Source organism: Carettochelys insculpta, chromosome 4, assembly GCF_033958435.1.
Source record: "Carettochelys insculpta isolate YL-2023 chromosome 4, ASM3395843v1, whole genome shotgun sequence".
Classification (NCBI taxonomy): Eukaryota; Metazoa; Chordata; order Testudines; family Carettochelyidae; genus Carettochelys; species Carettochelys insculpta.
In genome coordinates this window covers 48,219,709-48,244,895 of record NC_134140.1, presented here as the reverse complement: position 1 = coordinate 48,244,895, position 25,187 = coordinate 48,219,709, and the positions used below count along the sequence as shown (strand labels likewise).

The 25,187-nt window shown below is 40.5% G+C and overlaps 1 protein-coding gene across 1 annotated transcript; it reads right to left on the bottom strand.

Moving 5' to 3' along the window:
- Positions 1–222: 222 nt before the first annotated feature.
- Positions 223–22,879, bottom strand: NIPAL1 (NIPA like domain containing 1). The gene is made up of 6 exons (XM_074991807.1): positions 22,695–22,879; positions 16,534–16,800; positions 15,256–15,312; positions 13,717–13,807; positions 8,919–9,079; positions 223–4,284 (listed from the first exon to the last, which is right to left on the bottom strand). Exons 1-6 carry the CDS (start codon positions 22,738–22,740, stop codon positions 3,653–3,655), a joined length of 1,254 nt encoding a protein of 417 aa, XP_074847908.1. The 5' UTR covers positions 22,741–22,879; the 3' UTR covers positions 223–3,652.
- Positions 22,880–25,187: the final 2,308 nt, after the last annotated feature.

The window sequence follows — 25,187 nt, the reverse complement described above, 5'->3', positions numbered from 1 at the left end:
CCACTATTTACATGGAACTCGGCCTAACAGTCTCCTTCATGCTGGGCAACCACTGGGACAAAACAGTTCTGTTCAGATTAAACAGATAGATTAACTGCTGTAGGAAAGCCAGAAAAATATTTTACTTCATATTCTTTTGAACATAATATTTAACACATAATTAATTTAATTACAAGACAAAATAATAGAATATATTTATTCTCAAATTAAACCTTAAAAAACATTCAGAGGAAAGTAATCACTAAGTATAAATATTTCCAACAAAATATAAAATTTCTTATAGTTAAGAAATTCATTAAAAAAACTTTAAGAATCAAACCTCAGACAAAAAAAAAATCATTTATTTCCTGGCACTCTCAAGTGTTCTTGGACATAACGAAAAAAAAAAAATATATTTTGATACTTTATGAAAAGCAAGAATTTTATGTCCATTTTTCTTTATGGAAGTTAACTTTGTGTAAGTACACACTAAGCAGATTCATCCAGAAAGCCTTATTTCATACTTAAAACAACCAAGCAGATTTTGTCAGTCAGCTTTAAAAATATGTAAGGCATGTGGGTATGCAAAAATGTACAAGTATGTGTTCATTTTTTTAAAATAATACATTTACAGACATGTGTAACTGAGCATTTGTCCAGGCAAATAACCATTTGTGGATACAACTATGATAACTTATATATATTATATAAAACTTACGATAACTTAGCACGGCTCCCTCTCTGTTACTATACAACTATGATAGTTATTCATGAAAATGTGCCAATAGACTTCCTTTTAAAATACAACTTTTTCCTAAATATTAAACTATAATGGCTTAATTAATTTCCACTGAGAATCAATATAAGTTTTTATTAAAAAGCCAAACTCTCTAAAGTTAATGGCATAAATTTGCAGTAATGTATATTAGCCGCTTTTTGTGCTTAACAGTTTGATCCTACACACCTGACTGATATAACTCCAAGTAGTTTCTATACAATCCACATACATCTCAATATCTGCAAAAACATCTAAAGCTATATGCACACTCATTGTATTTCCAAGATGAGAAGAATTTTTGTAAGAGCCTTTTCCTGTTGCATGCAACATTGCTAAAACTGCTTCAACATTACTGCCCATGATTCTCAAAAGAACTCGTAACAGGCTATGCTCCTGAACTTTCACAGTCAAAAAAGCATCCTATGTTACTAACATTTCTGTTATATTGTGTAAACCATACTCAGGAGGAGTACACCTAGACAAACCACTTCAGTCAAACTAGGATTTCACAGGAGGATGGTTAAAGGCAATCTGCAAATGACTGACACAAATTCTATCTGTTGTAGTAATGTGTGCCAATTATCCACATAACCAAGCTAAATAAAAATATTACGTTTAAAAGTTGGTGCTAAAAAAATGGTTTTAAACTTGTGTGCTGAACATCATTATTAGTCTGGTTTTGCTGGTTTCCAAAACATTATTATAGCACGGCAAAACTATCATCATTAGCAAACAGACACATATTAAGAATACCTCCCTAAAATAAATAAAATACACAATCTTATAAGGTATGTAAAATACACATACACATGAAAGACTGGAGTCTCTTTTCTTCTTGTCAGGAACTTGTCAAGGTCAGTAAATCACCTTTCTTATGCATCTACACTAAAGTGCTCTTCACAGCACAGGATTACTTTATAAAAGGCAAAAGCGTAACACTTCATTATCTAAGGTGCAAATTATTTGTTTGTGCTTCTTTGTTACACACAGTCAGTCCCTCATTATCATCTATTACACATAATTTTTGAGTAAGGGACATGAATTGATTGAATCCTAAAAATTTCTTCTGATGAACAGACTTGGAATTCAGTAAGGAACCTATGCTGGGTGGTGAAGATGTGCAGAGAAAAAGTTATATAACTTGATTGTAGTCTATTCGACATACACTTTTGATAGGTGAAGTAACTTTCTGGCTCATCATACAGTAGGAAAAGAGGTGTCAAACAAGTGAAACAGAAATTGTGCAAATGAAACAGCATCTGTGAACAGGTCAGCTTTCTTTTATAGGCTTCGTGGTCAACACTGTGACTTAGAGGTTCTCACAATGTAGGCGACATATAATTTTAAACAAGTTAACAAATTTGAGAGGCAAATACTAACTAGCTGTAGAAAACAGGGCTGGACAAGTCATTTAATGCAATGATTGGAAGCTTCCTGATCACTCAATACAGCAAAGGTAAATTATACTCTTCCTTTTACCTAATACACAGTCAGCACTATGATACATTAGAACCAGCTGACATCTCCATGTACAGCTTTTATATAGAAAAATTTCAGTCCTATGAGGACGTACTGCTCAGACTGTTTCAGCAATTAAGAATTGCTGTTAATGATTTCTGTCCGGAAGAGTACGGATTCTTAAAAAATTAAATGTGTTGGATTTTGTGGTATCTGTGCATGTGTGCATGCAATTGAAGGGCAAGGTACAGTAGTAGATCAAGTTCCTTCGTATGCCTCATAGCAATACAAAAGAAACAAAATCTGAAATAATTAATAAGACCAAATCTATGTTTAAAAGGAAATATTATAACCTATATTATATTCTAGTCAAGTATCCATGCAGGAACTCTACTTTAGGACACCTTTTGCAGACCTAATTGACGTCATAAGGAAGGCTTATGGAAAGCATCAAGAAATTTTGACATTTAAAAGCGTTTGAGCACATCCTGCCTGTCTTCCATTAATCAAATTGTTTTTATCTTGTTAAATGCTCTTATGTGGATTTATTTAAAGCCAAAAAGAAATTCTTCATTTTCAGGGGAAAAAAAAATGTCTCTGGAAAGACTTGGTAAATTCTGGCCATGGTCTCATGAAAAGAAGGTAAAAGATGGTGGGAAAATGCCTTATAAGATATAAACACTCCAGTTAGAAGAACTGGACTTTTAATGTCAAGAAAAGGAAACTAGCTGAGGGAAAAAAGGAAAAGCTTGAAGAAATTAGACACCAGAAAACAGCTACAACTGCATACTCTTTATAAATATCGAAATATCTGTACTGTGTTCAATGCTCACAAATGAAGTCTTCATTTAAAGAAATTAAATTTTAGTATAGAACTGTTAATGGGGGGAAGGCAGTATTTTCTTCAGGACATCTGCTAAGGGACAGCTTCAAAGCTGAATGTTTTATAAGCATTATATAACAATAATTATGTATTAATATATTAGCAATATATTAAGCATTCCAATCTTTTAAATGGTCATCATATTTTTCTAGTCATGCCTTTATGAATATACCTATAAAGTTCCTGACCCCTTAATAAACCTGTTTACTGTGCCATATCATGAAGGAAAATTGCACATATTTCAGTTCTTCAGCTGAAAAGGAAATCTTCCCCTTGACTAAACCACAATAAGGAGACTGAAGAAACGTGTACACTGTCAGAGATATGGGAAATGAAAAATAGTCTCAATGCTGGTTTCTATTTGTGGTGCTGAATAGAAAACTGTTGATTGTAATCAATAACTAGTATCAACACGACTTATGCATTTCTCCTAGAACAGTGCTGTTGTCATCAGTATTTTTCTCACTTCATAAGTAGGTTGGGATTTTTGACATGAAAAAAGCAAAGACAGTTCTGACTGATGTAGGTGGATCTGGTTTGCTTTTCAAGGTATTTTAATGGCATGTTGTTTTCTGTGTATTTCCTCTAGTAAATAAAGGGTTGTCCTCCTCATATGCCAAGGTGGGGCTCTCCATGTTCTCCAATAAAGTATGATGAGCATCAGATTCGTGTAGAGCCAATGAGGGTTCTTTTATAGCAGTGGATGTCAGTTGCTTCAGGGTAATATTAGTACTTTTAAAAGCATGCAAAAGAAAAATACCTATAATTATGGTAAAGAATCCACTGAGGCTGCCAATGATGTCTCCCAAATCCATGCTATTCCATTCTTTAAATAGGATGATGGAACATGTCACAACTGTAGTAGTGAAACACACATAATAAATAGGTGTCACTAGAGATGTATTAAACATGTCCAATGCTTTGTTAAGATAGTTGATCTGAGTGCTGACTGAGAGCACTAAAGTCCCCACCAAAATATAAACTAATGGATGTTGGTAAACTGGCTTCTGCTCCAGTATTTCTTTAATAGCAATGCCGAGGCCCTTGACAGATGAGACGGAGAAGGCACCAATCACTGAACAAATTGATATGTAGACCAGTATATTCGTCTGACCTTTCCTTGGAGCCACAACAAAAATCAGCACGAGGGAGACCACACTTACAACCACAGCAAATGCAATAAACACTGAGAAAGAAGAAAAAAAAGTTACATACAGTGAATGAGGTACAGTTCCAAATCAGATTCAGGTGGGTGCAACAGTTCAATAGTTTTTCTAACTGCAGTATAAATATTGTCACAAATTAATGAGATAGAAGTCCACTGCAACTCAAACAGTGACACTTGCCCAGTTTTAATGTATAAGCATATAACCTGCTTTATACCTGCAATATTTTGACACAGTAAGTCTTATATTGTAAATGAAGTTATGCATTTTGCCTGGCCATTTAAAAGACAACTAATGAACTGTATCAGACTCACATATACATGTATAAAAAAGATACTGATGACCTTTCTCTGGTTTCACTGCATTAGCCTAATCCAGGGTTGTTCACTTCACTGGCAGGTTTATAGCTTTTGGCCTTGATAGTCTCAGTCTTTTAATCTGTCACTCTAGGCAATCCTTGTTCCCACAATATAGTTTATCAAGCCCTCTCAACCTCTTTTTTGCAGCTGTGCTTGAGTATAACAGGGTTCTGATAGCTATTTCTGGTTCTTTTTATACAGTGCTATTTACTGTTCCAAAACACATCTGGTCAACACTGATTCTAGATAACAAGCAGTCCTGTAGCACCTTAAAGACTTACAGATTTATTAGGTTATGAGTTTTTGTGGGTAAGATCCACTTCTTCAGATGATACTAGGTGTTACTTCTAAACCTAGTCCTAAACAAAATAGTCCTTTGTGGCTTCAAACCCCTACCAATTATTCTGGACAGTTCAGAATATGTGTGCTCATAGTTACTATTAGCATAAAGAATAAATATATTATTCATTAAAGGTTCAAAACTGACAGCCAAGAAGAGTGATGAGCTCTGATTTGACCCCCAAACAAGTACAATGTTGGTAGCAGCAGTGCAAGTTTCCTCCATGCATACATCAATATTTGGGATGTCTGCCAAGTCAGACATCTATGGACTAGCTTGCAATATGGCCATATGTTTGACTGAAATTAGAATGAAACCAGTAATTCATTTCACACAGGCTAAGAATCAGTCACAAAAAGACAACATTTTCTGGTCATTGCCATCCAGTTGGCTTGGAAGTTAAAACTTTATTAGTCAGATTTCTTCCTCCCAGGGAAAAACGTATTTGTACACTAATAGCTACGTCTACGCTACAGAGTGTTGTTGACAAAACTCACAGAGCATCCATACTACAAATGTATTCCGTCAACATACTGTCAACGGAACCCAGCACTTTTGTCGACAACCTTCTGTCTCTCCCCTATGAGGCAGAGTGCCTTTCTCAACAGAATTTGTTGACAAAAATGCCATGTGGATGCTCCTGGGGGCCCTCTATTGAGGCCAAGTGTTAATGTATTGAATTTGAGCATGCGAGTTGTGAACTGGAGGGAGGGTGTGCAAGTGGTATCTCCCACTGGAGTGAGCTTAGTGTATTTTGCTGGGATTCCCTGCTGAGCCAGTAGTGGACCACTCCACCACTGCCAGGGCCCTGGTGGAGTTGGCTGGGCTTGGGCCCCCCATTGGTGCTGCCGCCCGATCCCTCCATCTAGTGACTGTCACCTTGATACTTGATTCCTGTCTTGAAATAATTTATAATAATTATAATTTGCCTGCAAGCAAATGCTTTCCTGTAGACTCTGGCTGCCCTGCAAGCGAAGGTTGCCCTATAGATCGCAGACTGATGTGAAGCAGTAAGAGTGCTGTCCATATACCCCAGTGACAACCTCCCTTGGGATGGGATGTGCATAAACCATCACATTCATGACTGTCATGAGACATATCTATGGACGATATTTAAGGACTTTTGTGTATGTACCACATGTTTTAAAATTTGTCACCAAAGAGGAAAACAGATTTCTTTCTGACATGTGTATCTCTGCTGAAATGTAAATTAAGCATTGTAAGTCAAAACAATGGGAACCCCATTTACATGCCAAATCAACTGGAAGACAAGACACTGGAGCTTGAACCAAAAGGTGTTGTCCTGTCTCTGGGGGCAGACAATAAATCTTGGGGAATATAAGCAGTGGAGAATATAATGAGTATAAGGGGAAGGCAAAAACACAACCTTTTAGCCTACACCTAAGGAATTTTGTGTCTACATTCTTGCAAATAGAATCTCAATCAAGCTTGCCTGAAAAACTGTACAAGACATTTGGGGTGAAAAATTTCATCAGAGATTAAAGTTAATCTCTGGAAAGTGTCATGATTTTGTTTTATATGTAGCTTTTGTTTACATTATCTATTTTTTATCACAAGCTCTTAAACCTCTATCTTTGATGATAAACATGATGGTTTTACTATAAATATAACTCAGTGCTGTGGTGTTACACAAGACATTGACCCTAAACTGAATCATCCAAGCTATTGTGAATATTGTCCTTTTGGCTAACCTGGTAATTCAGAGGGCGTTCAGCAGCTGGAGGGGCTAAATCAGGGCTGAGCAAGTTTGCTGGAGGCAACTCATTAACCAGTGTCCTGGGCGAGACTGCTTCATGAAGCTCCCATTCACCAGGAACAGTGATCCACGGCCAACGGGAGCTACAAGCAAGCAAGCAGCTGTACCTGCAGAGTCACAGATAAATAAAGTGCCAGCAGCCCTCCAGGGTCTAACTGTGGCAAACTGTCTAGAGCTTATTTTGCCCACTCCTGGGCTAAATGCTAGAGGGGAATACTTCAGAAGAGTTTGGGTACTGGGCTAGTCCAAGAAAAAGCAAAGGCTGACACTGCCCGAGAAGACTGTTGAGGTGCCTAACAAGTTGGCAATGACAGGGAGATGACATGCAGTTAAACACTAGAAAAAGTCTCTTTCACTGGAGGCAGCAAAGTGATTTATAATCCTGGGTGTTACCAGAACTGTCATAACTAATGGCTCATCAACTAGAAATGGTAGGGGAGAGATTTTGGCATATTAGTCAGTCACAGGACAACTCTGAGCCACCAGTGTGAAAAGGACCTGAAAAGGCAAATGGGATCTAAGATGTGTCAGTCAAGATATTCCCAATACAGAAAAGGAATTTTAATCCCATTGTACAAAGCATTGATAAGATTTCATCTTGAATACTGTGTACAATTCCATGTTTGACAAAACTATTGCAAAACTAGAACAGGCGCCAATAGAAGGGAGAAGAGTTATTTGAACTAAAGGACAATATTGGTACAAGAAAAAGTGGCTATAACCTTGTCATGAATATATTTAGTCAGAATTTATACGAAGGATTTTACCCCTTAGAAGAGAGACACTGTGGTGCAGCCTTTCAATATGACTAGTGATGGTAAACAACCAAAGCAATTTTAAGATGAATTTATGCTAACAGGAGGTGATGGTATCTGATGGAGGAGGATCAGAGATGGTGGAAATGCCTTTGCCAGCTTTCCCTGGCAGACAGCTTCATGGTACAGGGGGTACCAGCTATTTTTCACTGCCTTGTGCATAAAGAATCTAGCTTATGAGAACTTCAAGGTTTAAAAAATACCCTAGATATATTAAAGTTGCTCCTCAACTCCTGCTAATGTAAAGTTATACACAAACACAGAGACAAACAGAAACCACTTACGGTGCACTTCTGTTCTGAGGAGTGACTCTGGAAATATGAAGATGTGGGGTTTCAGGATTATTGCCTCTCTGTAGATTACCACAATTTTATTTTAAATTTACAACTAAGATATTTTTCTTCATCTCAGCCTCATTTTCAGAAGTGCTTAGCTATCATCTATTCCACTGAAATAAATGCAAACTGCTGGGCAGTTAGTACTTTTGACAATTAAGTCAGGTTTCTAAATTTGGCATCCTTTTTAAAAAAATCTGGGCCTAATTATTGGTTTCTATAATTTAAGTGAGCAGATATGACTGAATTTTACGTAATTGATTTTCAGAGTAGATCTGCACTCTGCATAGGTCCCTCATGACCAAAGTTGTGTCCATTTAAAAGTTATTTGAAGAAGTACAGGATGAGTGGAATATGGGACTATTAAGCACATCCAGCCCCCTACACAGGAAAAAGACCCATGATAATAAATGGCCCAAAATATGCTAATGAAGCACGGATGTAAATTTGCAGCGCCCCATTAGCATAGGGTCACATGATTTGGAGTCCAGAAGAAGCTCTTTTGGACTCCAAAACAGCATGTAGAGGCGCAGCCCCTGGGGGATCTTCTGGAAGGAAATCCTCCTTCCTGAGGCCCCTTCTTCCTGAAAGTTTTCCCACATATTCTCAAAGATTTACAGATGATTGGAAGGTGGGAGCAAGAATAAGAAATTAACTACAGCATAGGAACTATTATCATGGTCTTAGTACAATAACAAACACAGAACTGAGAGTTAGTCATGGTTACTTGTATATACTGATTTTTCTTTATTTTTAAATACTAGTGTAAAGATGAATTAAGTAAGTCTTACTTATATTCACAGCCTGATTTTTGCCTTCTGTATATGCACCATGAAAATGGAATTTGCATGGGTGCTTTATTATAATCTTCAGGGGAAAGTGAACAGTATGATGATCATGATAACATAAATCAGTAAAACCCTCAAATTATTCACTGATGGACTATCCTAGTACTAGCTGACACATACATGAATGTAAGACACTGAGAAGCACTTTTTCATTCAATACAGATTATATAAATTACAGACCTGGATCTTTCAGTTTCATTTCCATGTCCTCTAAAGAAGTGACTTCCTCTTCTTCAGGAGCATGAATAACCATCACTGTTGACCCCAAAACACTCAATATGCAGCCCAATTTCCCATGAACATTCAGGTTTTCATTTAAAAAATAGGAAGATAATACTGCACTGTGGATTTAAATAAATAAAATAGGTTCAGCATAACAAATCATTTTATAATATAGTCCCATTGCTTTTATGTATCATGATACTAGTTCAAAAAGTTTTGAATTGGGATGAGGAAACCAGATGACGATAAATAAAAATATCAACCTTTTTCCAAAGATTTGTTTTTGTTTTTTTTTTATTTTACAAAGGTCAGATATATCTGCCCTATTTTCTATGCCTTTCCAACAGTCTTTGACTCTTCCCTCTACATCCTTCCTCATAACTTTACAAGTTCAGGAAGAGCTCCAGTATTTCCAGTCATTCTTCCTTTTGAATATCTACGAATTACCAAAAACAAGCCATACTGACACCAGCCGTGGAACAAGACTTAATGAATCAATGGCCCCCAGGTTTAGAATGCTGGAGATTTTTTTTTCTGGAGCTAGTGTGACAAGGGAAAAACATGACTGTGGAGTAGGAAAGATCATGTATTCCTGTGGGACAAGGGTGCTGTTTCTGGGGGGAGGCAAGGGGAGCTGCAGGAACCAGTACAGTATTGATTTAGAATGAAAAGCATCAGCTATTTAATCACTCTCTGTATCACTTAAATATTCCCCAGAGCTCTCCCATCCAAGTACTAATAGCTTAATGCTCGTAAGCATCTCAAATCTAACATAATCATGAGCCAAAATGATATACAATATCACAATGTGTTAATTAGTATTCATTTAGGTGTTGGGACAGACCTAGATTATCTTTAATGAACTCTGAGGACACAGTGGATAACAGTCCCACTTCTTCCTTTTTCCTATCTCAAATTTCTTTAAATAAGCTAAAAAGATCGAGCTCTTTGTGTCTCACTGTAACACATTTTCTCCAGCCCTCAACTAATTTTTGACTCTTTTCAGGACCCTATCTTTTTCAGCTCCATTTTAAACTGTGGCTATATGAACTGTATGTATTATTCTAATACTAGTCTACCTATGCTACTTCTCTACTCCAAACCATTACCTCTTTGTTTTCACATACTAGGATTGTATTAGCAATTTTTGGCATGATATCAAACTGGGAACTTATGCTGAATTGTTTGTCCACTAAGTAGGGTGACCATTCATAGTGGGTGGGATGGCCTCGTTTTTGGGACACTAAAAAGGGAGCGCTGTTGGCTGCTGCTTCCCTAGGGCTCTGGGGGAGGGCCAGCTGCTGCCACTTTCCTGGGACTCCCGGGCAGTGCTGGCAGCTGCCACCTCCTTCCTAGCTCCCTGGAGTCGGGAGGAGCCGCCCCTCCCCGCATATGTCCCTGTCCCATATTTGGGCATATTTTGCTCACCCTACCACTAAGGCCACGTCTACACGAGGAGTGCTTACCAATAGAGGAATACTGGAATTGAGATACATGCATCTCATAGAACTGGAAGGGACGTCGGTAGGTCATCAAGTCCAGTCCCCTGCCCTCTTTGCAGGACCAAGCAGCATCCTTTTTTTTTAGCGCCTCATATTATTTTGGCAAAGTGCTCCTCGTGTGGACAAAGGTATTTTGGTACAGCTGCACTTTGTTTTGATAGAGTAAAACCATATTTCTCCTCTACCACTTGGGCAAAACATAGTACACTGATAACAGCACAGCTTTACCAATAAAGCTATGTCTATATTAAGGACTTCTGACAGCACAGCTATGCTGGTCTGAGATCACATCCCTGACTGACATGGTTATGACATATGAAGACTGCCAAATGTAAACACGGCCTAAGATATCTAGATCTTTTTCAGAATCATTGCTTTCTTGGATCCAGTCCCCCATTCTGTAGGCATGGCCTGCATGCTTTGCTCCTAGATGTATGATCCCCGCATTTGGCTGTATTAAAACCCATTCTGTTTGTACCAAGTTTATCAAGAGATCCAGATTGCTCTCTCAGACTGTGCAATGATCATTTTTTACAACTCCCGTTTTTTACTACTTCATCAGTCTTTGGTTATTCCTTTTCATATTTTCTTTTAGAACACAGATAATTAACCTTAAACTCAGCTCTGGAGACATCACAAACACAGTCTCCAAAAGCTAGTAAAACTTGGCTGTGCATGACACTTCTAGGGCAAACTGCATGTTAAATTTGCACTGAAATTATTTCTCTTTTGCTTTTGGACTCCTCTGTGCATGCCTCCAGAGTAGACACCAAACCTCCTTATTTATTCTTAATGATGAATTTACAGTCCTTTACTGAAAAAAGTGTTTATAATCTTAAATCATTACATATTTTTAAATGTTCAGGTAACTTTAAAGACAAAGGGCTAATTCTGGGCCTTGCCACTAAGTGCCATAAAGATTTCTGCACCAGATGGGGGAGATATTGTCATTACTGAATCACTGTCTCCTATGCTCTAAGGACAGCCTCTAGCATTTGATTTGCTTAAAAACAATGAGAAGTGCTGTGGCACCTTATAGACTAACATTTTGGAGCATAAGCTTTCATGGGCAAAGACCCATTTTGTCAGATGCATGTGACAAAGTGGGTCCTTGCTCGGGAAAGCTTATGTTCCAAAACATTTGTTGGTCTATAAGGTGCTACAGGACTTCTCATTGTTTTTGCAGATACAGACTAATATGGCTACCCCTCTGTTACGTATTTGCTTAAGTAGCTGGGAGGTTTTTATTTCTTATGGTGAAGACATGAATTTTAATGAATATAAGCAACACCAATTTCTCTTTTTTTCCTGTTTTCCGTTGCATACGATGATTTAAAAAGGAACTGCAGCAGTATTTTACTTTAATAAAAAATAACCTCATCATGAAAAAGGGAAAGGTTTTAGAAACCCTTCGAAGTGACAGATCTTATACCTCAGTTTTTAAAATAAGAAAATTACTATTTGTCCGAACTTAATAGAAGGGAGTAACATGTTTAAAGTGTTTCATTTATTAAGAAGTTACTGAACATTTGGTGGGTGGAGAAGCAAAAAGATAACCGCATTCCCTCCCATACATAGCAGCATTATCACAAACCTAGTGTTAGCAGTCAGTGGCTCTGGAACTATTTTTAGGGTGGGGGATAAAGAGATGTGCCACTCCCCCATTTACCTCCCTGACCCAGGCTGGGGTAAAATGCAGGGCTGCCACGCCTCAGGACCGGATGCCTTTACCACTCATGACATCTGGTCTAGGATTGTTGGCAACCCCACCCACAGCTGGAGGTGGCTGAGGAGTCCTAGGCCAACAGTGGGACCCCGAGGAGCAATGAAGCCTCTAGTTTTGGTGGTTTGGACCCTGGGGAGGGAAGGCGGCAGAGCCCACATGGACAAAAGTGTCATTTCGGGAGGGCAGGGGAGACCAGGGGCTGCAGCTACACATACTAGGACACAGTGTGCTCTTCTTCCCTTTCCCCTCCCAATCAGAGAGTGAGAGGGAAGCATAGAGCCTGCATGAATTAATCCTCTGCCCCCACTTCTCACCAGCTCGGAGTTTGAGCAATGCATGCAAGCTGTGCCTTTTCCCCTCAGTCACTGACAGCTAGAAGTGCACACAGCATTTTGGTACAAATGGCTGCAGTCTCTCCCTCCCCACTAAATGTTCCTGGTATAGTGCCTTTACCAGGGATGGTGGGACGTGGGGCTGGTGTAGCCAGCAGTGGTTTGGCAGTGAGGCTGGCCCCTGGGCACAGGGAAGCTGGGTGCAAAACCTGGGGATGCTGCACTAAACCCTGCACTCCTGTTTCCCTTGCCTGTGTGTGCAGTGGTTTGGAAATGTTGTTTATCAGATAGCTGGAATGCTAACAGGGAAGCACAAATAACTGTTTTTTTGAACCAAATAGGTTATTCTCTCTCCCCAATAAAAATAAGTTCAGTTAATAGACAAAGGGATCATTTCTATCAGAATACAAAGGGAAAAGGCAAGGGTTCTGAGAAGAACCATAAGATTCATTACTGGATTAGAAACCAGGCCATGCATGCAGTGCAGACTCAGAGCTCAATCTATTCAGTTTAACCAACAGCTTCCAGGTGACAAGATTTCTTCCTCTATCAGCACATATGCAGAAACAAATATTTAATAATAGGTTCATCAATTTAGCAGAGAAAGGCACAGCACAATTCAATGGCTGGAAGTTGAAGCTAGATATATTCACACTGGAAATAAGGTGTAAATTGTTTACAGTGAAAATAATTAATCACTGGAACAATTCATCAAGTGTCTTGGTGAACTCTCTATCACTGACCATTTTAAAATCAAGACTGAAATATTTGGAAGAAGTTCTATGGCTTGTGTATCAATAATCAGACTCGATCAGTGGTTCTCAGACTTTTTCTGGTTGTGGAACACTTGCATGTCATGGTGCTCTCTGCGGAACAGTGTTTTTACATCATCATTCCAACTATGAGGAATATTACTTCCCGGAGAATGGGGAAGAGACCACCATTACGCAATTTCAATGGTGGAACATTTTGCTTCAGCTCACAGAACACCAGCGTTCTGCCAGAACATAGTTTGGAAACCTCTGGACTAGAGGATCACAACGGTTCCTTCTGGTCTTGTAATCTACGAAGCAAATTCTGACCTGGATTTGCGTTACAGAGTTTGTTTTTTAAAACTCCTCCCCGCGCAATAAAACACAGCATTTTCTCATAGTAAAAGGGTCACTTTTCATTGGTTGCTTTCAATTCACACTAACCTTATGAGAACACTTAGCGCACCCAATGGCGTAACCAAGGTTGCAGGTGCAAAGGCATAGGCAGCAAAGTTGGCAGCCTCTCCTATTCCCACTAGAAGAGAAACAATATTAGTAAGGTGATAGGCATTAGGTGGAAGATAAGCTGTTTCACAAGAAAGGTAGGCAGTAAAATAGTAGTTTCTATTATCTACACCAAGTGATGTTAAACCTGTGACCCATGGGCTGCATTCAGCCCATCAGGATAACTGGATTATGGGCTGCAAGAACTTTGATGACGTTGACTGTCTGCAGGCTCTGCTCCCATAGTCCCCTCTGTCCCTAGCCAATGGGAGCTATTGGAAGCAGCAGCCAGTATGACCCTGCACACCGTTCACCCGAGTTGCAGCTTCCCACAGCTCCCACTGGTCAGGAACAGAGAACGCTGGTCACTGGGAGCCGCCGGGGCCATTGGCTGCAGACAGTCAACGTCAGCAGAAATCCGCAAATCGGATTACCCTGATGGCAATGTTCTCTCTTTCCATTCTTACCCCTTTACATCCATGAGCAGAATAATTTTTATGTGCACCACCAATAGAAACACACAATCAAGCTGTGGGCACTCTGCTACGCAGGTGGACAGCATTTGACTTTCTCCTGAGCAGCTGCATAAGTGAATAGCTTACAGGGAACACTGCCTGATAGATCATTCGGGCTGCAGAGTGCCCATCTCTACCTATTACTGTAGAATGCAACCAATATAAAGACTGACCACACAGAAAGAGTTTTCCAAATACTGTACTGGTATATTAAAATGTAGTGGTTAGGGTAGTGCTGGGGAGAGCTATTCATGTACAATTTTCCTCCTTCCACCCAACTCCAGATCGCATTTTTAGATTTGTTTTACAGAACTGGGGGCAGGAGGGCAGAAAAAAAAATCAAAGAATCCTCAGAGAAACCTCAAGGAGGTTCACTAGAGAACACTTTAATCATTAAGATGCAGAAGAGTTTAGGAAAGTAAAAACAGTACTTCACGAAGATGTGGAATCCTGGGTGCAAAAATGAAACGGGGCATAAAGTCCTTTGCTAGATGAAAGAAGTTGCCTTTTTCCCTTGCGCTATGTCTACAATACAGCAATCTTTTGAAAGAAGATTTTCCAGAGGAGATCTTCGAAAATATCTTCTTTTGAAAGAGCACAGTCACACACAAAAAAGCAATCTGCTCTTTTGATAGAGAGCAGCCACACAACCCCCCTCTTTTGAAAGAATGGGCCATGAGGACTGCTCTTTCGAAAGGAGATGGTCTTCCTGATCCGTGAGTAGAAGACAGCTTCCAGAAGAAGAGCTGCGTTCTTTTGATTTTTGATCCAAACAGTGCATTTTGTGCATGGATGCTCCACATGTTCTTTTGAAAAAGAGATGGATTTTCTGAAAGAACTTGCTAGTGTAGATGTGGCCTTGAAGTCTTTCTACTAAAAATGTGAATACCCCCTTTAAAGTTACAGATATTGCTCTGTTTTGGATTTAACAGAGAAAGATGGCAACATTTTCACTATGACTCACTCGAAAGTAATCCTGCCCACCAGAGCCATTCCTTCAAGTAAGAATATCCACCTTGTCCTGAAAAAAATAATTTGTAACATTAGAAAAAAGTTGTTAAAATGATGCTTCAAAATTAATATTTGATTAAATACTTCCAATTGTGTAGACTATAAAATTTATTTAAATTAAAGCAGTTAAAGTGGCATAGAGAAAGCTCAGTTGGTATGGAACATGGAGAGAATCAGCTACATCTAATTTTTAATATTCATAAAGATATTTGTTTAATATTAAATCCTATTATTTCAAGTCCTGCATTTTGCATATGAACTTTCAGTAGACACATTAAGGGATGATAAGACTTCATTAATTAGGATTATTCATGTATTTAAAGTAAAGCATACATTTAAGTACTTTCATAGTTCAAAGCCTACACAGCTATCTATATCAAGACAGACCTAGACTACATCTAAAGTAATTACTTTTTACATAAAAAGTAATGCTGCTACAGCTACTGCAAGCTTCTCCTACAAAATACAAACAAGTTATATATTGGGAAATCCATTTTCCCTCAAATACTGAGAACATCTAGAATGGTAAGATACTAATTTTGTTTGCTGGAAACTTTGCTAAGAAAAGGAAAATAGCAAACCAAAACAAACTCAAAACCCTCAAAAGGATTTAAGCAATATTTCTAAAGCCAGCAAGGTGGGATTTTCAAAAGCAATCCAAACTAGTCAATCTCTATTTCTATTGACTTTGATGGAAATAAAACCAGGCAAGCTCACTGTTACTGTAAAGAGAATTCTTGTACTACACAGTTGTTAAAAATACACATAATAACTTAGTAAGTTTTTATTAATACTCTGTTTTGAAGTGACTTGTCCTTATATCTCTTAATTTACAAAAAACAGAATTCACTTCTCTACAGACTGCCCTAAATCCACATCCTGCAATTCCACAATCTGGGAACATATTCAAACACCTATTTATAACTGTATCATAATTCTAGTGTTTCCCTCACTCATATTGAAAGGCAAGAAACAGTGAAAATCTTTTTTGGGGAGTGGGCAGTGGAAGAATTTTGTATCTGGCACCTAGGTACTATTGTGGTAGGTGCATTAGAAATAACACCCCTCTCTTCTCTATCTCCTCAAAAGCTATTAAAGGCTATTAAATACAATATTCCCCTAAGATAACAAATTAAAACATTATTTGACTTAAAACTTGAGCTTGCTGGCTCATGATAAAAAAAACAGACTGATTCTTTGTGTCAAAAATAAGAAAGGAAATCTTTCTTACCAGCCCTGGTGACTCCCTTGTCAGCCAACTGCAGGAGGCCCTTCTTTTTCAGTATAAAGCTGGAGCCAACAAAAATACTAGAACTTATTGCCAAGGCTACACCCACATAGAGCCTATATTTGCTTCCTGCTGGTGTGGAAACACTCAGGTTTGTTTCATTGGAATGACTGTCTGGATAGGTAAAGAAAGAGGTCTGTGTTTCCGACACATTGATGATCTGGCACCATGCTTCGTAAGAGTCACGACAAACCAAAGAAAGAACAGCACCTGAGGAACAGAGAGGTAAAAGAAAAAAAAGGTACTCTTCCTCTGGAAGATGCATGACAGCAATAAGTTGGAAAAGCATGATACACAACACTTGGAAAATCATCTAGTTCTCACATTGGTATTCCATATATAAAATTTTAATAAATGGGCATCAGAGGCCACTAACAAAGTTTAATTGCTATTTTACTTAACCACACTCTTTGGAAAGAATGAGGGAGATCTGGAGACTTCTGACCAGTCAGATACTCCAGCAGGGGATTTAAAGAGGATTCTACTGTACCCACACCAAGTATGTCAACACTGCCAAAGCTTGTGCCAGCTGATTCAAATTCACAGGGCTCAGATTAAGGAACTGTGTAATTGTGCTGCAGATGTTCAGGATTTGGTTGTAGGCAGCGCTCTAGGATCTTGTGAGTCAGGGCTGCAGTACAAGTCTGACTATTTGCATCTCAATTAAACAGCCCGTTAGCCCAAGTCCTGCTAATCTTAGGGCATGTCAACACTAGTGGAGAAAGCTGACCTAAGATACACAGCTCCAGCTATGTGAACAGCATAGCTGTAGCCAACGTACCTTAGACTGACTTTCTCTGCCATCCCCACAGGAGGAGATCGATGGGGGAAACTCTCCCATCAACTTCACTACTCCACACAACATTGTATTGGGGTCAATGCAGATGCCTCAAACACTCAATTTAGCACGTCCCTACCAGATTTACTAAATCAAACCCCAAAAGATCAACCTCCGGACCACGTATCTTCCTGAAAGTGTAGCTATGCTCTTCTCAAATCCAACTAATAGGTTTCTTTTTAAAGCATCTGTCACAGCCACAAAAATGCGTCTTTTAATAGCATCTAATTCCTTTAACACCTGTTTCGTTTCCCCATTTCTGGACTGTCAAAAATTAGTAATATGCATGTGCCACCAATATGCCTTCTCACATATAAATACTGGTATCAAGCACTGACTTAAAGCTCATTACAACAGTAAAGAATTTGAGTTGAGGCTGCCACTTCCTCCTGGAGTTAATCTGAGTTTTTCCCTGGAGTTACCTGTGGGTGTTTTCAGATTTCAGGAATATTTAAGCGCTTAATGACTGACCTACTGGCCTCATATTACTCCAAACAGTTAATCCTACTTTTCTAACAGGCATAAGACACAGTGGCTATGGTTACACTGACTTGATCTGCTGGCAAACAGTATGCGAATGGCAGTCTCAAAAATGCAAATGGCCACTAATTTGCATATTCACACATCAGCAGATGCTGCTGCCGGCACAAAAAACTCTGTGTAAACGTGGTTCTGGCAATGAAACCCTCCCTTTGTCAGCAACCTCTTGTGCCTGGAAAAAATCAGGCATAACCATGTAACCATAGCCTGTCAGTTTAACAACTAGCAGTAGTAGAGAAACTCAAGAGTAACATTCATGTCCATTATTTCAGTGCTCTTGTTCACCCTCCAAGTTGTACTGTTTTAGAAAGTGCTTTTTTTCTGATCAACTTTGTCAAGGTCATAAAGTAGTGTACACCTAAAGAACATGTTATATTAGAATTCAAATATGATCTGTTATTCACCATTCAGAAATCAAATACAAGATTTAAACGTTACTTTTGCTCTGCTGACGTCAAATAGTGAGTCATTTCAGAAACATCCACTACAGATCAATACTGGCAAGGAATCGTTTTCCAGTCTGCTGAAAATTTATAGCAGATATAAAACTAGGAGAGTTTATCTTTAACAGATCCCTTTTTAAAAGAACAGAATGAAAAAGAAACAGATAGTAGGGATAAAGAGATAGGAGTGTTATGTCAGAGCTAATTCAATCAGGTTGAATGTGGATAAGGTGAAAATACCTAAAGTGGAAAATTACTTAATGTAATGAGTATCAGGCCTAGTTTGATGCAGTCAAATCAGCAATTTCTTATTGCAGTCCATATATGTATGGACTGACCTTCTGACCTTTCATCTATTCTATCAATATATAGATAGATAGATACATATATTGATATATTTCATCTATATATATTGATATATATTGATATATTTCATCTATTCTGTCAATATATATATATTGCTTGAGATTGGCAACTTTTCAGTCTAACTGTGAGTCCAGCAAGGTTAAAATGCCCCACTCCCTGCTTCCTGGTTTCTGTATATGTTACCATTCTTGATGTTTGATTTATGTCCATATATTCTGTATCATAAGAACAGTCCAGTTTGCCCAATGTACTTATTTACCATGTACTTTACCAGTTGGCTGTTTTCCCTAAGCTGAAGGAAATTAACAAACCTGATTCTGAGGAAAAAATAGACAGAAATGTGAATAGTGGGAGAGGCTCAAAGAGCTCATTCTGATCTGTTTACCATAAACAGGAGAGAGGAGTTGATTACAGTGTGTACATGGGGAGAAAATACTGGGTAATAAAAGTCACTTTAGTCTAGAAGACAAAAATCGATGGCTCTTCAAACATGAAATTTGGCACAAATTTTTAGCAGTGAGGATGATAAACTATTGGAACAAACTACAAGGGAAGTGGTGGATTATGTATCTCTTGAGCTAACCAACACTGAATTCCTTTCTGGAAAATATGATTTAGCTTAACATATGCTGTACTTTAGCTAAACAAGCTTTCAGCGACTGGGCAAAATGTAATGCCTATAATGTACAGTCCAGAGTAGGTGGACCCTTTTGGCGTTAAATTACAAATAATTAACAGCTTCTCCCACCTTTGAACCATAACATCAACTTGGGCTAGATCAGGACTTTTTTTCTTTTAACCCAACTCATCTGGAAGTCTCTGGATTTCACTATTTAAGTTTTAAAATCAATTGAACAGAGTTTGTATATCAGTTTGCTTGTTGTTTAGAAGTTGTTAGCCTTTGAACTTATTAAAACATGATAAATCAGCCCTATATCATTTAACATTCAAAATACAGAATTTGGATGTAACACGTATGTGATCAATTTGATGTCTAAATGAGAAAAGGAAACCAAAACAGAACGACATCACACAGAGGAAAGGAAATTTGGAAAGAAACAAGCAATAGTCCATCATCTTGCAGGAAATAAATGAAAATTCACCTATTGGAAAAGAATGTTAGAGCTAATTATAACATGTCTTCCTTGTGCTGATATTAACATGATTTAAAAAAAAAACAATAAATGTAGAAGTGAAAATAACACAACAGACAGAGACTATAAAAGCTGTATTAAAAGTAAGTGGGAAAAGGTGTAGACAACTAGGAGAAAAATACAAAAGTTTATTTTCCTATGCTTCTGACCTTTCATCTATTCTATCTTTTTCCTGTATGTACAAGGAAATGATTGCTAACTTGCATATACCATTGTTTATAGTACTCTGTAGAGGTCAAGTGTACTGCCAGTATCTGTTTAAACAGACACAGGCAATGTTTATATTAGTTTAGTTGAAAGTGATAACTGAATCATAAAATAATGAAAGACTAAAGCTTTAGTATTGTGAGAAGTAAATACAAATTTAGACAAATAAACAAATTGCACATGTGGGCACCCAGATGAAAAAATAAGCATTATGGTTATGTCTAGACCCAGATTCCAGATTCCCAAGCGTGTTCTGTCGAAAGTAAGTTGACAGGATGCAGCACTTTTGTTGATAGCTGTACCCTGCTCCCCACCAGGAAGCATGTCCTCTGTCAACAGATCTCTGTCCACAAAATGCAGGTCTGGACGTTCGGTGGGGGCCTTCTGTCTACAGAAAAGGCCTCCAGGGCACTGCGCAGGTGCCCCAGAGGACACCCTGTCCATGGCAAGCAGCGCTCTATGGTTCCTGCCTCTGGCCATTCTTAAAGCTGCAAGGAGCCCAGGAAACCCTGTGGCAGGAATCTGAAAGCATGCAAGCAGCAGGGCTACAGGCTTCAGTGCCCCATACCCTCACAGCCACACCACAGCTGAGAGCTCTGCACATGGCTGAGCAGCAGGCACCTGGTGACCCCTCTGGGCCTCGAGGGACCAGCTGGAGGGGTCCCAGGAGTCACCGTGGGGCTCAAAGAGGCAGACCCCCCACCTGGACCAGGGCAGAGGTCCAGGCAATATTGGATCTGTGGGAGAAGGAAACCCTGCAAAATCCCAAGGCAGAGCACTGCAACACCCCCATCTTTGCCCAGATGGCCACTGCCCTGGTGGAACAAGGTCACCTCCTCGAACCATGCAGTAGGTAAAGGATCTTCACTAGGGCTAAGTCAGAGCCCAGAATGCTGACCAACGCTCCGGAGCAGGAGCCGCCACCTGTTCCTGTTACCAGGAGCTGCATGACATCCTGGGGGGTGGACATATCCCCACCATGCTGCAGCATGGACACAGTGCTTGAGATACCCCCACTGGTGCCGGAGTACCGTCAGCAGGAGGAGATGGCCTCCAAGCTTCAACCTCACTGCAGCCAGAGTCAGATGTGGCATTGGAGGAGAGCAGCAGCTTCTTCATTTTGCTAGAGTTGGTCCACGCCAGCCAGACCACCTCCTGGGCTTCATTGGTGCTAGTGATGGTCCCTCCAGTAAGTACCCCATACATCACACACCTCAGGGTACGGGAGGCGAGCACAGATGGGGCCTGCTGCAAGTGTGGTGCACCCGGCTTGCGTGGGACCTTGCACTGTGGTCCTGGCATGTGGAACTATGTGCAAAGCAGTGTGCGCCACCCAGACCCAGCAGATAGCACCCAGGCACAGGCACCAGCCTGCTCCCAGCCTCACGGGAGGCCAGGCAAGACCCAGACCCCAGAGGTGGGGGTAGCCTGATAGCACTCGCCATGGCTGGAAGCGGGCTGGCCACAAGGGTGATGGCCTGACCCGCAACACACTGAGGAGTGCGGCACCTGGCAAATGGGTATTCCCGCAGGTGAGTCATGATGAAGCGGGTCTCTGCCCATGAAAGCTTATGCTCCAAAATATCTTAGTCTATAAGGTGCCATAGAACTTCTTGTTGTTCTCGAAGATACGGATAACACCTCTCTGATACTAACCACAAGTGTGGTGATCTTTGAATTCCTGTTGGACACCGCTGCTCTAGATACTGGCTTACTATCCAAAACAGCGGAGCCTATTAAATATTTAAGTTTAAAAAAGAAAATCTCCCCTTGAGAAGCTTTGAGATTTTTCTTCAAGGATAGGAAGTCTGGACTTAAGATAATAAACAACTAGTTATATGTTTCATTTTTATTGAAATGGTACGGAATCAGTAGGTACTCTCGCCCAACGCAGTATCAATGGACAAAGTTTCCATCTTGCTGCTTTCGGATGTAGAATGCAATTTTGAAACGGTGACATTCTTAGCCACCGTTCAAAGCCATTGTGCTTTAGCATATTTATGATTGTTTTACAGCAACAACCACAAGTCCCCTGCAGGGTCAGACACCCCAAGCTTTGGTGCGTGCGACAATGATGGAAACACTGCGAAACAGATGCAGTGACGGGTAAGCACCAAATTAGCTACTCTCAAACGGCTTCTGCCCCAGTGTAACTATGCAACCCCCCGTGGGCACCAGCTCCACGTGCGAGTGATTGTAGGGCTAACGCCAATGCTTTCCAATGCCGCCCCTCGCGCAGACCAGCTCTGGTCTCTAGTAGCTGCCCCGTCAGTGACACGAAGTCTTTCTCCAGCCCACCATACCCGCCTGCTCTACTCCCAGCAGGGGTCGCACCGCATCGCTCTGAGGAGGGCTGGCTCCCAGGGCGGGCCGCACTTCTCCCCGCAGCGCCTCCTACAGGCTGTCCGGCCGCTGCTCCCCCTGGCCGCCCCACAGGCCGCTCCCGCCAGCCCCATGCCACACGGCTGCGCCCGGTTGCCCCTCAGGCCACCAGGCACAGACCTCCCTCCCGCCAGCCCCGCTGCAGCCCCCGGGCGGGGCGGGGCGGGGCCTCACCTGCGCGGCAGAGCTCCTGGGCTAGCACCATCACGGGCTCCCCCATGCTGCCGGGCGAGCGCTGCAGCTCCTCACAGCTTCCTTCCGCCCCGGTCCTTGCCGCCCTCAGCCACTCCCAGCTCCGGTGCGCCTGCGGCAGGAGCCGCCCTCCCCATTGTGGTGTCACAGAGCCAGGGCAGGGGGGAGCTGTGAGGGCAACTTCCCGCCACTACCACAGGCGGTGTGTGCGCGCGGGGGGGCGGAAGTGCCGCCTTCTTTCCCCGCACGGACGGAGGCGCGCGCTGCGTGTGTGAAAACTTACAGCCTGTTCTCGTGCCCCAGCTGGCGCGCGCGCGCTGTGAACCCATCCTAGACCTGACAAGCCCCTGGCAATTCACCTCCCTCCAAGAGCCTTAGGGGGGCAGCTGTGCTAGTCTGCAGCGTCACCAAAAAGAGAAGCAGCCCTGTAGTCTTACAAGTGCTACCCCACTGCTTGGTTGGTTGGTTGGTTTGGTCGGTCATCCCTGGCAGAGCAAAGGGGAAATCCAAGCCCAGCAGGAAGCAACAGGAGTTTTGCCCTTGGCTGGCTGCCTCGATTTCACCCCAGGGTCCTGCTGGCTTACGATGTCACTTTCAAGGATGATTTGGCTGCCCAGCCACCAACTGTGGACTGAAAATCTTAATTTTAACATCTTTCCTTTCCTGTAAACCATTACGAAAGCTTGAGCCTCACTCACATAAGGTAGAAGAGGGGGTACAAGAGGCATGAGGAAGAACGCCTCTGGAATACCAAATAAAGGGGCTGGGTTCTGGCTCTGCATACACTGGCATCAGAGGCACTGGGTGAGTTCAGGAAGGAACTGTGTTTTCTGTGACACATCCTCCACACTGGGCATGGAGAGGCTGTGGCTGCATTGGCTGTACCAGTAATAACTAGGGAGGTGTGCGGGAGCTTTGGGTCTTGGCTCTTTTGGGGTCTGTGACTTAATTATGCTCAGGCTCAATCCAGGTGAATTCTTCACCCCATAGAAATTTTCAGCACATGCCAATGAGCACAATGGGTGCAGCACGTACACACCTTGAGTGTGACTCAGTTTGTTTCCACTGTATGTATCCATGAGAAGGGATTAGCTTTATTTACTAGTGCTTTCACAATAGACATCCAAATCTTGTTTTTCTTGTTTTAAGTTCATGAAGGTAAATGCAAATTTATTTATGCCACTAACAATAAAAATCCAATCCTTTAACTTTTTAAAGGTATTGATGCAAACTGTAATTTGCTAGATAAGATATATCAATTATAGATATCTCATTTTATTGAAACTGATGATTTATGTGGAGTGCTGTCTTTCATTTCTGCGTCAAAGCTTAGAATTATATTCCAAATTTTAAACATGTCCATTTTAAATGGAGATTCTCACTGGAAAAGATGCTGCACAGTTCACTGTTAACGTTATATTTAAAGCTTCCAAACAAACTTGAAATGTTTAGGAATAAACTCTAAGGTTATGGTTACACTACAGTGCTCTGTCGAAAGAAGTCCCTGTCAGAAAAGATTTCCTGACAAAACTTGGTGATTATCTTTCAAATCAATTATTAATCTTACTGGAAGCTATCCTGATTGAAGAATTTGAAGAACAACTAGCCAAAAACTATAAAAGTAATAGCAATTTTTTTAAGTACTTCAGAAGCAGATTTCCAGAAAGCCTTTGACAAGGCTCCTCACCAAAGGTTCTTAAGTAAAGTACGTTGTTGCGGGAGAAGAAGGGAAGTCCTCTCATGGACTGATAACTGGTTAAAAGACAGGAAACAAAGGATAGGAATATATGGTATGTTTTCAAAATGGAGACTGGCAACTAGTGGTATCCCCACCAGAGTCTGTAGTGGAACCAATCCCATTAAACCAATCTATAAATGATCTGTAGAAAGGGGTAAACAGTGAGGCTACAGCTACACTGTAGCCATAATGCGAAATAACGTACGCAATTTGCACAATGCAAATTGCGTAAATTATTTCTAGGTAATTTATTTTGAACTTGGTGCTGTCCAAACAGCACCAACATTCAACATAAGTGCCTGTTTCGAAATTCCCATTACCTCTCTCATGACAAGGGGTATCGGGAATGAAATACTGCACTCAAAATAGCCCTGCTTTTTTGAATGTGGTATTTAGCTGCCAGGTTGTTATTTTGGCATACATGTGTATCCTGAAACAGCAACTACAGTCTAGACATATCCTCAGGTGGCAAAATTTGCACGTGATGCTAAACTGCTCAAGATAGTTAAGAATAAAGCAGACTGTGAAGAGATTCAAAAAGATCTCACAAAACTAACATTGGGCAACCAAATCACAAATAACATTTAATATTGGTAAATGTAAAGTAATGCACATTGAAAAAAATAATCCCAATTATACATGCAAGGGCTACGTCTACACTAGTCCAAAACTTTGAAATGGGCATTTTGAAGTTTACTAATGAAGCGCTGAAATACATATTCAGCGCCTCATTAGAA

Bases quoted from the DNA above. Each gene is read 5' to 3' on its own strand.
- NIPAL1 (XM_074991807.1), bottom strand. From the start codon at position 22,740: ATGGGGGAGCCCGTGATGGTGCTAGCCCAGGAGCTCTGCCGCGCAG. The intron at 15,313-16,533 runs GTAAGAAAGATT...TATTTTTTTCAG, and splicing joins CAAGGGAGTCACCAGGGCTG to GACAAGGTGGATATTCTTAC. The intron at 13,808-15,255 runs GTGAGTCATAGT...TTTCTCTTCTAG, and splicing joins GTGGGCAGGATTACTTTCGA to TGGGAATAGGAGAGGCTGCC.